The 16321-nt window shown below is 38.8% G+C and overlaps 2 protein-coding genes across 7 annotated transcripts in view; one reads left to right on the top strand and one right to left on the bottom strand.

The window, feature by feature from the left end:
* LOC118556617 (inositol hexakisphosphate kinase 1-like) overlaps window positions 1-15244 on the bottom strand; it is a 34251-nt gene extending 19007 nt beyond the window's left edge. Inside the window, exon 1 of one of the 2 annotated variants that reach the window (XM_036151610.1) lies at window positions 15099-15244. The gene's annotated coding sequence lies outside the window, so the exon portion shown is untranslated. The other variant, XM_036151609.1, reaches the window with a different exon arrangement.
* Window positions 15245-15821: 577 nt separating this feature from the next.
* LOC118567158 (coiled-coil domain-containing protein 66-like) overlaps window positions 15822-16321 on the top strand; it is a 107794-nt gene continuing 107294 nt past the window's right edge. For 2 of the 5 annotated variants that reach the window (XM_036151599.1, XM_036151598.1), the window contains exon 1: window positions 15823-16009. In XM_036151599.1, coding sequence (XP_036007492.1) covers window positions 15999-16009 — 11 coding nt within the window. In that variant the 5' untranslated portion in view covers window positions 15823-15998. Of the gene's footprint in view, window positions 16010-16321 lie in introns of all 5 variants that reach the window. The other 3 variants (XM_036151597.1, XM_036151595.1, XM_036151596.1) reach the window with 2 other exon arrangements.

Below are 16321 nucleotides of genomic sequence, written 5' to 3'. Positions count from 1 at the left end.
CTCTCATTCCATTGGCAGATAATATTATTTACCTGCTCAAATCAAGGACAAATACACTAATTTTAAGAACATTTTACTTACTTTTAGTTCTGTTTTTGCAGTGCAAGAGGCTGGATGTGGGTTTCCTCAGGCGCCCACACGGCTGGGCAGCCAGGGAAGTGATCATTATACTTGAAAGCAAACAACACGTTTGTAAATGGAAATCAGAAAGGAATGCAATACAGAAATTAAACGTTGAAAAACTTCATAATCCAAAAAAAAAAAAAAAAAAGGTTTGAGAGAAATTTTGCTGCTTTCTTATATTTCATTTCCTCAAATTTCTCTTTTTCAGACTGAATTTCATGAATTGCATTCTTTTCATATTGCGTTTTACAGATCACAGCACACAGAAAGTATGTTTTTTTTTAATAAAATGTGAAAATATGAAACAAAAAAAACAGCAGTTACTGTCAAAGCCTTTTTGGAATAAGAAGGCTTTCCAAGTTTAATTTCTGTAAATTCTGTCAATTTACAAAGCGTGTTGTTTATTTGCAACGATAATGGAACAAAATTCACTCCACACAGGACCGGCATCCTCCGTCACTGAAGGAGCTGCTGCATCCTTGGTGCACAAAGCAGCGTCAGCGCAGATCCTTCCTCCTAGCAGCTGCTCCCAACGTCTCTGTGTGTGATTCTACTTTTACTTTATCAGCAAACAAACCTTAAACCTGCTTGTTTTCAGCAGCGGACTTCGCTCTTAAACGTAGCTGCAGTTCTGACCCAAATCTTCTCCTGATTGAGTCTGACTGAGCCCCGAAGGACAAAGTCACATTCAATAAAACTAGATTATGCTTCCAATGAGACTCACCTATCAGATTAAAAGTACTAAACATGCTTTTCATTAAAAAAAAACGTTAGTTTTTTCATCAGCGGTTACCAGAAAATCCCCATAATTAACAGAAATACCAATCTGTGTGTAATTAATCTATAATATGCTTCACTTAGAGGAAATTTTAATAGTATTCTGATTTATTGTGCAGGTCTGTACAACCATAAACAGACACTGATCTCAACTCTCAGCTCTATTCAACGTGTTGTGCGGTCAGGAGGTAAAACCCGTCAGGATCTCCGCCCTGTGGAAGGATGGAACGCCGTCATGGTAAGAAATGCTGCGACGCGACGCACGGCTCAGAAATGGAACCGCAGCGGAAAAAAAACAAACCTCTGCCAGATCTCAAGCCACAATCTAACCTTGACCGAGCCTCAGACGCAGGCGGTGTGTCCAGACGCACGCACGCAGTTTTCCCGTGAGTAATGGATTTCAGCTCACAGGCTGTAAACATCGGGTCACATCTGCTCCGGGATCAGCCGAACCTCCGAGACGCTTCACAGACGCCGTTCCAGCGCGCGTGTCCTTCAAGGAACCCGCGTTTATTCATCTATAAGGAATGCGATAGCTGGACAAACCGGGACTCGTTTATAATTACTAATAACGTTAATGAAAAAGATGCTTAACTTTTGATTCACGTTAAAAAGCAAAGTCTCCTCAAATTCTTCGGTTTGATGTAAAAATAAACAGCAGAACATCAGGAGCAGGTCTGCACACTGCAAAAACGGAACTAAAAATAAGTGAAATGTTCTTAAAGTTAGTATATTTGTCCTTGATTTGAGCCGGTAAATAAGATGATCTGCCAATGGAATAAGATTTTTGCACTTAAAACAGGAACAATTCATTTCCATCATCTTATTTCAACTGCAGTTTATCTAATTATCTTATTTTAGGGGTAAAAATACTCATTCCATTGGCAGATAGTCTTATTTAACTACTCAAATCTAGGTCAAAAACACTAATTTTAAGAACATTTTACTTATTTTTAGGTCTGTTTTTGCAGTGTATAAGGAATGCGATAGCTGGACAAACCGGGACTCGTTTATAATTACTAATACCTTAATGAAAAAGATGCTTAACTTTTGATTCACGTTAAAAAGCAAAGTCTCCTCAAATTCTTCGGTTTGATGTAAAAATAAACAGCAGAACATCAGGAGCAGGTCTGCACACTGCAAAAACGGAACTAAAAATAAGTGAAATGTTCTTAAAGTTAGTATATTTGTTCTTGATTTGAGCCGGTAAATAAGCTGATTTGCCAATGGAATAAGATTTTTGCACTTAAAACAGGAACAATTCATTTCCATCATCTTATTTCAACTGCAGTATATCCAATTATCTTATTTTACGGGTAAAAAATACTTATTCCATTGGAAGATAATCTTATTTACCTGCTCTAATCAAGGACAAATACACTAACTTTAAGAACATTTTATTTATTTTTAGATTGGTTTTTGCAGTGCACAATATAGTGCCAATTTATAGTAATATATCATATCACATAGAACTACCCAGACTGCAGTAACGTAAACGTAAAGATTTGCCAATGGAATAAGATTTTTGCACTTAAAACAGGAACAATTCATTTCCATCATCTTATTTCAACTGCAGTATATCCAATTATCTTATTTTAGGGGTAAAAAATACTTATTCCATTGGCAGATAATCTTATTTACCTGCTCTAATCAAGGACAAATACACTAACTTTAAGAACATTTTATTTATTTTTAGATTGGTTTTTGCAGTGCACAATATAGTGCCAATTTATAGTACTATATCATATCACAAAGAACTACCCAGACTGCAGTAAATGTTAGCTGACTATCAGAGGACCGTATCTGGTGGCACCGGCTGTTTAAAGCAGCATAAAAAAAAGGCAGAAATTTAACGGGGCGGAATATGTTTCGTGGAAACATTCGCCAGATCCATGTTTGTTCAGAAACACATTGTTTTAGAGAAAGATTCTTTATTTGTCCCTCTGCAATAAATCTTTATTGCAGCAAACAGTGGCACACTAAGCAATCATAATAAAATAATTGCACGACTGAATCAAAGGTGCGTCCTTTCAATAAAATTATATTATCACCGTTAGCCTGTCTACTGTTTTACTAAACAAGGAAGTGGCAATATATATATTTCTGTAAACAAGGGTCGAATTATCAACAAAACTTTATCATGGTCTCATAACGACAATAAAGATTCTTAATTGATTGAACTTGTTGATTTTGCCCTAACCAAGAAAATTAAAGCTAGGTTTGTCATATTGTAACCCAGAAATAATCGTCCCTGCGCCTTTAAAAGAAACCTGCCCGTCTGGGTAAAGACGTTATTCTTATAGCATAACAGTAATAATTGCACACAGTGATATTACAGTAATAATAGGCGGAAACTGGCGAATTGGTTCCAGTGCAAAACATAGATCTATTTTTGATTTATGCCGCCAAGGAACACAGGAGACGGATCAGTCCACAGGTTTATTCTTTTTAACTTTTTTTGGCATATAACCATAATTAACCACAATCAATTAACCAGACAATGAATCCTGTATAACAGTGAATGTGACCAACTGGCTGATGCCCTGAGCCAAAGACACTGAGAGGCTACACTGCCAGGTTAAGTGTCCTCGTTCACTTTCTCTGCCAAATTGACAAGACATTTATGGGTTTTATGGTTTTTCCAAACTGAACTTGGCATATGAAGTATAAACAGAGTCATGACCGCCGGTAAAAATAAGAAGACGTGATGAATCGTGTGGCTGCTCTGTGTCCTGACTGCTTAAAGGAAGAATGTACCGCCTGATTCAGCAGGCAGGGCTAATTTATTATCTGTGTGTATCTGTGTGCTGAGCCCCTCGGCGTTTATGGACTTATGCCTCTCCAGTGAATTGATGGAGACAGCAGGTGTGAGTCCAACAGGCGGAGAACCGAGTACAGGCCGCTGGAGAGACGTCCGTTAACCCAGAACACGCTGGACTGTTTCAGAAATCCAACTGCACTTGAACATGTCAGGAGCCGAGTGTGATGAAATACAGATTTATCCAACTTCTGTAAACTTCATTCTAATATTTTCCACAAAAAAAAAATATATATTTTATTCTCTCCTCCACCAAAGTTTCTGTTTACAGCTGAGAGAATATAATGCGATTTGCTAAGGCAGGGGTCTGCAACCTTGGCTCTTAAAAAACGTCGACCAAAAATGCGGGGGGGTTGTTCATTGTTTCTAAATGTAAAGGTAATTTCAAATTGCTAGCTTTAGTATGCATTTAGTTCTGCAATATATGAATAACATTTCCAGAAAAAAACTAGTGGTGTATAGAATATTTTACAATAGATAAATGAAGTATCTTTTTGTCAATACGTCGCTTTTTCATCATTTTGATGCTACTTGCTATAAAAATCAAATGTCCAATTGAAGAAAATGCATTAAACCTAAATATAAAAATACTGTTGGTTGAATAATAAAAACTGTTTATTATTAACTGTTTATTAATTGAAATAAAAATGTAGTTTGATAGGAAAAAGTTTTCACTTCACTCCTCCTTTGTTTCGTTTTCACAAACTGCAGCCCCATGACGCATCACTTTCTACCATATTTTACCATTAATTTACAATATTTTGTACGCATTCACCGAGGTATCATTAGACACGAATGTTTGTTTATTTCAGCTAAATAAAAAAAAATGGGACCAGTGGTTCAACTGTGGTAGGAACAAAAAAAAACACTTTTAGGCTTAACAAAACCTTGTTAGCTTAATAACGTCATCTTGAAGAACAACCCTCAGTACTCTGCGCAACATTCGGACAAAACAACGGCATATCCACTCTGCCCTCATGTCCTTCCTGGTGCGCTGATCAACCTGAGCAGACAGCCAATCAGCTCAGAGGAACTGTGTGAGCATACGTTACATCATCAGCAATCATCGGGACAAAGCCGCGGGCCCATTTCAGCTCAGCCACTACGCTGACGGACTGATTAAGCAGCTATTTCAACCTGACTCACCACAGATGGGTGTGTGTGTTGGGGGGGGGGGGACTTCCAGGAATATCCAAGGCTGGAAGTAAACAGTTTTATCAGGTTTGTTAAATTGAATGGTTGCAGCACATTTATCCCTCAATTTTTACAATAAAGTTTCCACTATAGAGTGATCGTCTGTGCAGACTGAGGGTAAAATGAGCGTCTGTGTGTTTCTGAAGCTGACATAAGAAGCTATTAATGTGTATCTACTCAAATATGTTGTTTTGTATCAGGATTACCATGAAGTGAGTGAATTATCTCCTGTACGGTTTCATCCACTTTCCCCAGAAGTAGAGAAACTGCTGCAGAGGCCGTTTTCTATTTTAGTCAGACTGACTCAGTGAAGTGGTTCAGTGAGGAGTTGCAGGTGTTCTGCTGCTAGTCGGACGTACAGCACATCCAACAAAGAAAAATAAATAAAATAAAAACTTTCCCCCTCCTTGAACTCATTCTTGGGTTAAAAGGAGGACAGGTTTGTACGTCAGTGTTCAGTAAATGACAAAAAGCAGGAATAGCGTAGGGAGCAGCGTTATCACTCAGGACAGAAGGTTTCTGTCTGGAGTCCAACTAAACGTTTCTTCTTTACGTCGCTCCTAGAGAACCGCAGCCTGCAAAACACGGGAAATAGGAGAGAAGTGACCCGATTAAGATTGTGATGAGTTAATCAACAGAGGCACTTGTTATGCCTGCATTAGAATCCACTGAGGGGATCAGATTATAATCTGTACGAGGTCAACTGCCCGCACATAACAACGCAAGTTTCCTTTAGACACAGCATCGGTGCTGAGAGACGCTTCATCAGCAGAGCTGCACAAAATGTTGCTTTGGCAAAAGGAACGTTTCTACTTCCACTTCTAGAAAGCCCAGGATTTATTGGACATATTGGTTCACTAAGGGGTGAACCAATATATATATATTTTAGGGCTGGGCAACGATTAAAATATTTAATCGCGATTAATCGCCCTGATTAATCGCATTGTATTTACAAACTCCAAGAATGAATTCAAAATTAGTGTAAAGAGCACTTTTATTTTAATGTTCTGCTGCCATATGAACAAAAGGTGTTGTAACATTTGTAGCACTTATCAGTAACACATATTTAGTGTAAAGCTGAACTTAAACATGTAAAACAAAAAATAGCAATAATAATAAATTAAAGCTTATTGCCACTGACAGGGAATTGTCTTTATGGGGAAAAAATCTACCAAAAACAGGCAATTTCTGAGGTAACAGCAGGGAGCAGCATTACCATTTTATGTTCAATACCAAAGTTTAACTTGGCAGTGGTTACAACTAACTTGTTTCTGTCCTTCGATGCTGGAAGAACTTTAAACTGAAATGCTTGCTAACTCGATATGCTTGCATGTTTATTTGACGTTAACACGCGTTTTTTTGTTGTTGCTTTCTCGCGTGCATATAGTGAATGGCAGGGAAAAACAGGCAAAAACACATGGATACTTTGAAACGAGAAGTGACTTCACCGACGGCGTCTAAGCAGACCCCGCTCCGCACAAAACTTGTTCCGGCCGCCAACTCACCGCCTCGCCTAAGCAAATTCCTGCGGGAAACACCGCCTTCTGCATGTCGGCTGTGTTTTTTTCCGGCCAGCACCTTTCTTCCTCTGAATCCGAGGCTTGGCTGACAGCGAGGTTATTGGCGCATTATCGCCACCTACTGTTCTGATTCAAACCCCTACACCGCAGCAACAGCCCTTCACAAAATAAAAGCATGTGAGCAACATGCGTTAACGCGCGTTAAAAAAATATCGCCGTTAATAGTCTAATGAGTTAACGCGAAATTAACGCGTTAACTTGACCAGCTCTAATATATATATATATATATATATATATATATATATATATATATATATATATATATATATACACACACACACACACACACACATCAATTTTCCTACCTCGCCCCTCGCGACCTATCTATATATATCTATATAGATAGATATTTATACTTTCTTTTATTTAAGAAGTGACTATATGGGGTAAGTTAGCTGTCAATATAAACGTATACGGGTATGTCTTAATTTTTAAATACAAGTCAACGAACATGAATACATTTAAGATTTGAATCTGTTGCTTGTCCAATCATGCATGTGACACCAGATGTTTCACCAGATGTTTCATCTGTGCAAATTCAAGCTTAGAAGTTACAAATTGGCAACTATACATACAAGTAAAAATCACAAATTTACGAGTACAAGCCCTAAAGAAGCTGTTACACACCTTCCAGCTGGTGGCAGCAATGCACCTGAAAGTTGTTCACCAACCATCATTAAACGAGAAGAAGAAGACAGAAAACAGAACTTATGCTTACAGATGAAACGTCTCATTAGGAGTACAACGGTTTCATCGGCGGTTGTAGATTCGTACTCCTAAATTTGTGATTTGTACTTGTATTGTTGCGACGTTTAAACTTTTAAATTCACAGTATGACGTCACACATATGTATGAGTTGACAACTAAGAACAAACAAAGTTTTGCTTTTATAATATCCTCCACTAACAAATATGTTTCAGAAAAGGCTGAAGGCTTAAAGCCCCTCATCAAAGTCTCTAACCTCCTTAGTTATGACTTTTTCCTGCTGAGCAGCTGTGCTTTTGTAGAGCGACATTATGTGGCTAAAAGGAGCAAAATTAGGGTCACAGACGACCACCCTGGGAATCGCACAGATCAGAGATCCCAGGTTAAATGTGACGGATGCTCAGTCAGGCAGTGATCTTCCCAAACATCTGTCCACAGAACGAATGGGAACCAAAAAATAAATAAATAATCTAAAGACAACGAGGGGAAGAAAGAAACAGGCAGAAAGAAAACGAGAATCTAAAAAATAAATAGAGGTTTTGCAAAACAGTTTAAGAATAAAAAAAATGTTTTTTGTAGGTGTCATGCAACCCAAGTCCTAAAAAAAAAATAAATAAATAAATAAGTATACGACAAACACAGCTGCTGCCGTGTCCCCCGACGCCCCAGCAGCTGCTGAGTGACACATACACAGAGACCCAGGAGAACAATGTGTCCCGTCAACCTTCGCCTGGCAGGGGAGGCGGCCCACATGGGCTAAAAACACGCGGCTACCATGTGGCCGGCCTCCTCTGAGCCAGCGGCCACGGCGCCCCGCAGCTCCGCCTCTCTCCTTTTAAGTCACAAACATTCGCATCACGTATCGGATCTCATGGCTTTGGTATACACGGCCTGCTGGTTCGCTCCAGTCGCTCTCTGAGCATCTCAATCTTCTTCTGGCTCCAAAAAAAAAAAAAACACCTCTTTGAAGGTTGGTCCAGGATGCTGAAGGTCACAGAGAGGTCGGGGAGCCCCAGAAACACAGATAAGAAACAGAAAATGTGGATTTACTGGAACTGATATCGTAATTACAGCTGCCGCTAACGACTTTAAAAAGTAATAATGAAGTTTTTAACTTTAAAATGACCTGTATTTATAAAACGCTTGGTTTAAAGAAGGTCCTGGGTTCGAGGTCTTTCTGCCTGGAGCTTGCATGTTCTCCCTGTGCACGTGGTGTTCTTTCCCGGTACTCCGGCTTCCTCGCCCCGGTCCAAAAACATGCGCTGCTGCTCTGAATAGCTTTTATCAGGGTTCAGCGTAACGGCAAAGGACCGCTACGCTGAAATTAGCGTGACGTGTTTGAGAGCAACACAGAAGAGTCAGTAAAGCTCTTGACCGGCATCAGTGCAGCTATAAACCTCCAGGACAACATAAGTTATTATTAAGCTTTTATTAACTTGACAAACAGCCTCCTTCGAGCTACACTACGCAAACGCTCCGCTGCAGCAATTAGGGCTGGGTATCATCTAGGATGAGCCGATTTGATACGATTCTCGATACACAGCTCAGCTTGATTTCATTTGACCCCAATATCGATATTTATTACTTTCAATTAATTAAAATAATAATAATAATTAATTAAAATAATTTCAATTAATTAAAATAAAAATAATAATAAAATTAATGCTCAAAGTCTTTCAATCAACAAAACCAGCCAAATATTATATTTAAGTTCAATTTATTGAACACTGATATATTAACAGGAGAATAAAGTGCATTTGGTTCAATGCATTTAACGTATCACAGAAACCAAAAATGTGCCAAACGTCTGATTTTAGGGACGAAGGAGCTTCTAAAATCCTGTCGGCCGTTCCACAAATTCATCTCGCTGTGAACAGTAATGACGCGCTGTGATAACGCCCCCTAGGGGTGGGAGGTATACCCATATTGAAAGCCAGAATATCGATATTAAATCGTTTTTAAAAACATCTGTATTAATCTTTTTATTGTTTTTATGCACAGCCCTAGAGGGAATGCATCCAGAGAAGCAGCGAAACGATACACCAGCGGCGCCCACATCCCCGCCGGCCGGCTTTCCACCGTTACGCTGAAATAAAAACCCGGTGAGGACCCTGTTAGGTGTGTTTGTTTGTCCTGTGTGTCTCTGCGTTGCCCTGTGTGTCCAGGGTGGACACCGCCTCTCGCCCAAAGACTGCTGCAGACAGCCACCATATCTATAGATGGATGGAGGTTTGGTTTTAATCCACATCCTTTAGAAATTAGCATTATCTACACAGTTACATTAAAACCACAATGAAGTCTGCACGTCAACACGCGGGCACAGCTTGAACCGATCAAACACGCGGATCAGGAAGCAGACGGATCCAGCGCCTTCAGGGGATTTGAATAAAACAAACTTCCAGCAGCTTCTGTGTTTCTGCGTCATCAGATGCCTCTGGGTGTCGTCTCCTCAGCCGCAAGCATTAAGCTTCTGAAGAATCCTCACAAATCATCCAAACTTCAGTTTATCGCCGCCCGACTGTAAATTCTCCCGTTTCCCATGAACTACTTTGTCATTTAGAGAAAGGTTGCAGTGATCAGACGCATCGTCCGGCGTGTTTGTTTTGAAACCATAGCACAGACGGACCGCCACTGCTGCAGACTCCAGCCAGCACTTTAAACGCTGAAATAAACATTTTAAGATAATGTAACAAATACAAACCAAACGTACAGCAAGAGGACGGTTGTGGTGAGTGTATAAAAAACTAAAAGGACACATGGAAACCACCCGTACAGGAGTTTGAGTCATTATTTCCTACATTTTCCACTTTAGCGGCTCGAATGCAACCAGAGTTTCAGACAATAACGTTCCTCTTTAAAAGGGACAAAAACTGACAACACTTCTACCCTCCAGTAACAGCAAACCTGTGTTGCCTCTGAGATGCTCATCGATGGGCAACGGCAAATAAAAAAAATGTTCTGAGCAGAAACAATTTGGCTCCAATCTGAACATCTATATTTTATTATAATATATTGTTATATTTTATTATAATATTATATTAATACAGTATACTTTATTATAATAAAAACCAACTACACATCTGAAGCTATTATAACTCATGTCAACGCTGTTATGCTTTAAATCCTCCAATAAGAATTTTAACAAAATTAAAAAATGTTGGTTTTCTTATGATAATTTCCTGGATTTTCCTTTTTTGGGACACAAATCAGCGGTGAGGAGATAATGTTTCGGAACTTCTGTCCAACTCGTTTGTTTAATCAATTTGCCCAGACTGCCTTTGTTTACTATCGGAATTCATCGGTATGAATATTTCCACCAATATCGATACCTGATATAAGTATTGCTGTTACGGCCAATAACTTATTTTTATATATATATATATATATATATATATATATATATATATATATATATATATATATATATATATATATATATATATATATATATTAGGGCTGGGCAAGTTAACGCGTTAATTTTGCGTTAACTCATTAGACTATTAACGGCGATATTTTCTTTAACGCGCATTAACGCATGTTGCTCACATGCTTTTATTTTGTGAAGGTCTGTTGCTGCGGTGTAGGGGTTTGAATCAGAACAGTAGGTGGCGATAATGCGCCAATAACCTCGCTTTCAGCCAAACCTCGGATTCAAAGAAGAAGAAAGGTGCTGGCAAGAAAAAAACAAAGCCGACATGCGGAAGGCGGTGTTTCCCGCAGGTACCGCGAGCGAGCTTAGGCGAGGCGAGGCGGTGAGTTGGCGGCCGGAACAAGTTTTGTGCGGAGCGGAGCGGGGGGGGGGGGGGGGGGGTCTGCTTAGACGCCGTCGGTGAAGTCGCTTCTCGTTTCAAAGTATCCATGTGTTTTTGCCTGTTTTTCCCTGCCATTCACTATATGAACGCGAGAAAGCAACAACAAAAAACCGCGTGTCAACGTCAAATAAACGCAAGCATATCGAGTTAGCAAGCATTTCAGTTTAAAGTTCTTCCAGCATGGAATATGACAGAAACAAGTTAGTTGGAACCCCTGCCAAGTTAAACTTTGGTATTGAACATAAAATGGTAATGCTGCTCCCTGCTGTTACCTCAGAAATTGCCTGTTTTTGGTAGATTTTTTCCCCATAAAGAGAATTCCCTGTCAGTGGCAATAAGCTTTAATTTATTATTATTGCTATTTTTTGTTTTACATGTTTAAGTTGAGCTTTACACTAAATGTGTTACTGATAAGTGCTACAAATGTTACAACACTTTTGTTCATATGGCAGCAGAACATTAAAATAAAAGTGTTCTTTACACTACTTTTGAATTCATTCTTGGAGTTTGTAAATACAATGCGATTAATCGCGATTAAATATTTTAATCGTTGCCCAGCCCTAATATATATATATATATATATATATATATATATATATATATATATATATATATATATATATATATATATATATATATATATATATATATATATATATATATATATATATATATATGAGATAAAAACATTGCTTAAAAAAAAAAATCGCTTATTGCTCCTTTTAAAACACCCCACAATCCTTTGCTGCATCACATGACCAAATGAATACCACATGGCTAACCCCCTGAACTCTCCCTCCAAAAACACAAATGACAACAAAACTGAAATAAAACAACTGGAATAAAGATAATAAATAAAAATATACCACATAAACACACCAATAAGAATTTTGTGATCAGATTAAGCTCAATGGGAATTAAATGGTATTCCGAATGAGGCGGGTAGTTTATGCCTATCCTTCTAAACACTCGCTCCTTTCATGCCGTGGGGATTGGGGCAACCTGCTCTGACTGCCCATGAGTCTCATCTTGACCAACAGCAGCGTTTTCATGAGCCTGTGGGAGTTAGTCGTTGTCTCTTAGAACCGGCCGCGGGTCCGTTCTGAGCGCTCCGTAGAAAGAATCGACACACTTCCACGTTTGTTTGTATCTGTATTTCTTGTAAATTTACACCATCTGTATATGATGGTTCAATAAAAGTTGAACAAAATAGCACACTTTTTTTCAGGCCAAATGAAAGCACAACTCCTTCTTCTGTGGTGACTCTTCACATGTCAGAGTGCTTTTATTATGAATAAAGCCTGCTGTATGTAAACCTGTGTTACAGTTGGATTAATTCATTTTGTGCCCATATAAACATTGTATTCGGATTATGTTTTCCTTTTTCAAACTGAACACATTTTAATCTGAGTAAGGAATTTTGTGCATGTAAACAAAGTTATTGATTATTAATATTGAGCCAGTTTTACGTATGAAAGTGATACAGATGTGTTAAAATGATAGATAGATAGATAGATAGATAGATAGATAGATAGATAGATAGATAGATAGATAGATAGATAGATAGATAGAATATTAACTCTGTTGCTACCACAAAAAAAACTTTCTTTGACAGAATTCATTTTCCAAAATACAAAAATGTGACTTTGATGTTTTCTCTGTACTTCCACAGTGAAATCCTTGGGGTAAGCAAACAGTCATTTTCCTCTCCTGCTCACGCTGTAATCCAGTCTTAAATAATCAAAACAAGCCCTTTGAGAGGGAGGAGTTTATTTAAATAGATTATCTGGCAGAGTGCTGGAGCCACAAAAACCACTGCATCCTGTCTAAAGCTTCCAGACACTCCCTGTGTGGCAGATTTCTACCTGGTGACTGTCAGAGTCTGTTCAAATCAGATGTTTTGTAAAGATAAGGCAGCCCTGCATTAACTATGTGACTGCAAATAAAAACAACAGCAGGATATCTAACAAATAAAACATTAATAAAATGCAAACCTTCATGTGTCAGAAAGTAAAAATAACGAAAATATGCTGAAAATCTTAAGTAATCCAAATACACAAGACAGAAAATCTGTCAGAGTGCTAGCAACAATAAATTCTGGGGAACTTCTTGTCATACAACATATAAACACACAAAATCAGGGATGGGTACCGAATTTGGTACTTTTATAGGCACCAACCGAATCCCGTCGGTACTTCCGAGTGCCAATTCACGTAAAATCAAACGGTGCCATGTTTCGGTACCTGAACGCATCACTGTGACACTGAGGGAGTGGAAGAGCAGGCGATTTTCCATGCCAGACATGAACACAGCACTGCACACACAAAAGCGTGATAACGTCAGTAGCCGCTGGTCCAGTCAGCGAAGCAACGATGGCGGACAGCGCACGACAGTGTGGCTCCACTTTTCAAAATTCTGCAATATGTGTGAAGCAAAGAGCGAGGCCAGCGGTGGGAATACTTCTATTCTGAGGAAACATCTGGTCACTGCTGCCAATTTACTGAATTTCTCGCCATATTTAGCGACTTTTCAGACCCCTGTAGCGGCCTTTCTTCTGTGTTATTTGTGAAAGCACCAATCGTTCTGCAGCTATTGTCTTGAGGCAGCAAATAGTGCTGCTGTGAGCAGCCTTGTCCTGAAACCTGCCTGCAATGAGAGCAGAGAGGAGAGCCTCTCCGTTTCCACACTGAATATGTATCCTGCCATGAATTACAAAGAAGGATAAAATTATAATATAGCCTATAATGTAGCCTTTTTCTCCTCTCTGAAACTGTTGTACTAAAATAATTCCCTGAATTATCGTGAGTAACACACAGCTTCAGTCACTGTCTTTTTGGTAAACATGTATCTTATATGGTGTGTGGATTGAAGCAATGTATTAAAATTCATAAATGATTTCATAAAGTTAATTTGTCAATCCAAACAAGTTTATATATCGAGAAATAAATCAGTTAAATTGAAAAATCTTGAGATTTCATTTCAACTAATGAACATTTCCGACCATATAAACACACACAAAAGTAACAAAAATATGTACAGTTGAGTACCGGTTTTGATTTCCAGATACCGGTTCAAAACTAAATAACCTGAAATTAAATACAAATAGAACATAAAACAGTTTTGGATTTTATGCTGGTAGAACTGTCTCTAAATTCCTTCTAACACGAACAGACTTTTTGCTTCTGAGCTCCTGTAAACCAGATAAGTAATTTTTCTTACTGTTAACTTGTTTATGTTTCATTTAGAAAAATTACAGCTGGAAAAAAAACAACTTTAAAAAGCAATTTGCATAGCTGAACACCCAAACTTTCAGAAATATTTATAGTTAGGATAAACAGCCGTAAACTAAACTTAAAAGGAGAATAAAAGAACAAAATTCAATTAGAGGATCAGAGACAGCCTATTTAAGCTATCTGCACATTGTGTTTACATAATTAGGGGCAGCTATTGATTACTAAAATTAACTGATTTAAAAAAAAGTTCAAATATACTGATAAATCTATTACTGCAATCTATGAAATATCAAATAAACATCTCTGGGCAGAGCCCCCCCTCCCGGGTGGTAAAACGTTCTGCCAACGCCTCTGGTCTTATCGTTAAAAAAATCCTATTTACAGAGCTAGCTCCCAGCTAAACTTTCAGAAACCCACTTTTACAAAAACAACAACAATAACATCCTGAATGTGGATCAACGTGACCGAGACGCTCGGCCATTACACCGCTAACCGCTAAGCTTGCTGTCACATTACACGTTTATAGAGACAGGTATCCGTTAGCCGTTAGCTGCCGAACTGGCCAGCTTCTTGACCTTAGCCTGACAGCCAGCGAGGGAAACAAGTCGACTACTTCACAAAGAGCGCAGGTTCAAAATAAAACATCACCTCGTTTTAAACCGTCGTCGCTCGTATCTCCACCTCCCGTTAAGCGCAGCTCTGATCCTCTGGCTCGCCCGGAAAAACACTGCCGCTGCACAGACGCTGCTCGCCGTTAAGTAGCATCGCATGCTAGCGGGGCTCGGCTAGCATCACGGCTTGACGTTACGCAGCCTCTCCGGTTAGATTGCACCAAGCTGTCACAATAACAACACACCTTCGGGATCACCGAGAGCACGCTGGACGTTCCCGGGAAAGTCACCGAGGAGGGGCGAGGCGGGCCGGGGAAGCGCATCGATCTTGATCATCGGTGCTCAAACACATTAACGACAGTCATTTACAGTTAGGGTTAACGAAGACTGTTTAGATTTTACAGCTCATTAAGGCGACTCTGGCGTTTTGGCGCCACCTACAGTTTGTAGGAGGTGCTGCAGCACACCAAAACCCAAATATTCCGTCCCTTCACTGAAATTAAGGAATTTATGCAACTTCACACGAGACCCTCCAATATCCACCACTTGAAAGATAGATATTGGTACATGGTATGTCCTAAAAATATATATATGAATCAAACTATTTATTTTCACAGCAATACATTTGACTTTCAAGGCCATAACCACGATTTTCAAACGTAAAATTATTACTTTAGCTCTTAAAATGATGACTGAAGCATTTTTAATTTGAAAGTTTCAATTTAATAAATTTGTTTCTCGTACATATTGCATTGCATGCATCATTTTTTGTTTGTTTTTTTGTTCTTTTTTTTTTTTTTTTTTTTGTCTTTTAAACGCACCTCCATGTGATAATCCTACGTAGTCTATGTAATCATTATGCTTCAGGATAAATTCCGAGTGTCCGCTAACGCAACGTGATCAAATTTAAACGTCCAAAAACGTAGACGTTCGATTGGTCAGTAATTTTAAACACAACAACGATTAGCCAATCAGCAACACGGTTGTTATCCAAGGGATAGCAACGAACCGTTCCCCCCAGAAATTAGCTCGCTAGCTGTGTCTGCTCCATTAACAATGAAAACTCATCTGTTGGTTGCTCGTTTTATCTTATTTAAAGTTTGTCCATAACTCTACTGCTCTCTCGGTGTATATTTGTCCTCGACATGAACCTTGGGTGAGTCTGCAGGCTAGCAGCTAGCTAAGCTAATACACGGGGAGCTTAGCCGTCGCAGAGAAAAATAACAGAAATTAAAGCTTTTATTTGCAACAAAACCAATTTACAGTAAAAAAAATTCCTACAGAAACTATAAGCATCAGTAGCTCCATCAGAGTTGGCCCGATTTTAATGTCGTCTCGACGAGAGATGTAGCGAAAATGTTATAAAATAAGAAATATTAATCTGATTTCAAGTCACACTCACAAAGATTCACTGTTTTTCATTTGAAATACATTGTGGAGTAGGCAATTTCGACAAAATGTAAATGAT

Source organism: Fundulus heteroclitus, chromosome 20 (assembly GCF_011125445.2).
Source record: "Fundulus heteroclitus isolate FHET01 chromosome 20, MU-UCD_Fhet_4.1, whole genome shotgun sequence".
NCBI classification, from domain to species: Eukaryota; Metazoa; Chordata; class Actinopteri; order Cyprinodontiformes; family Fundulidae; genus Fundulus; species Fundulus heteroclitus.
This window is presented reverse-complemented; position numbering and strand designations above follow the sequence as displayed.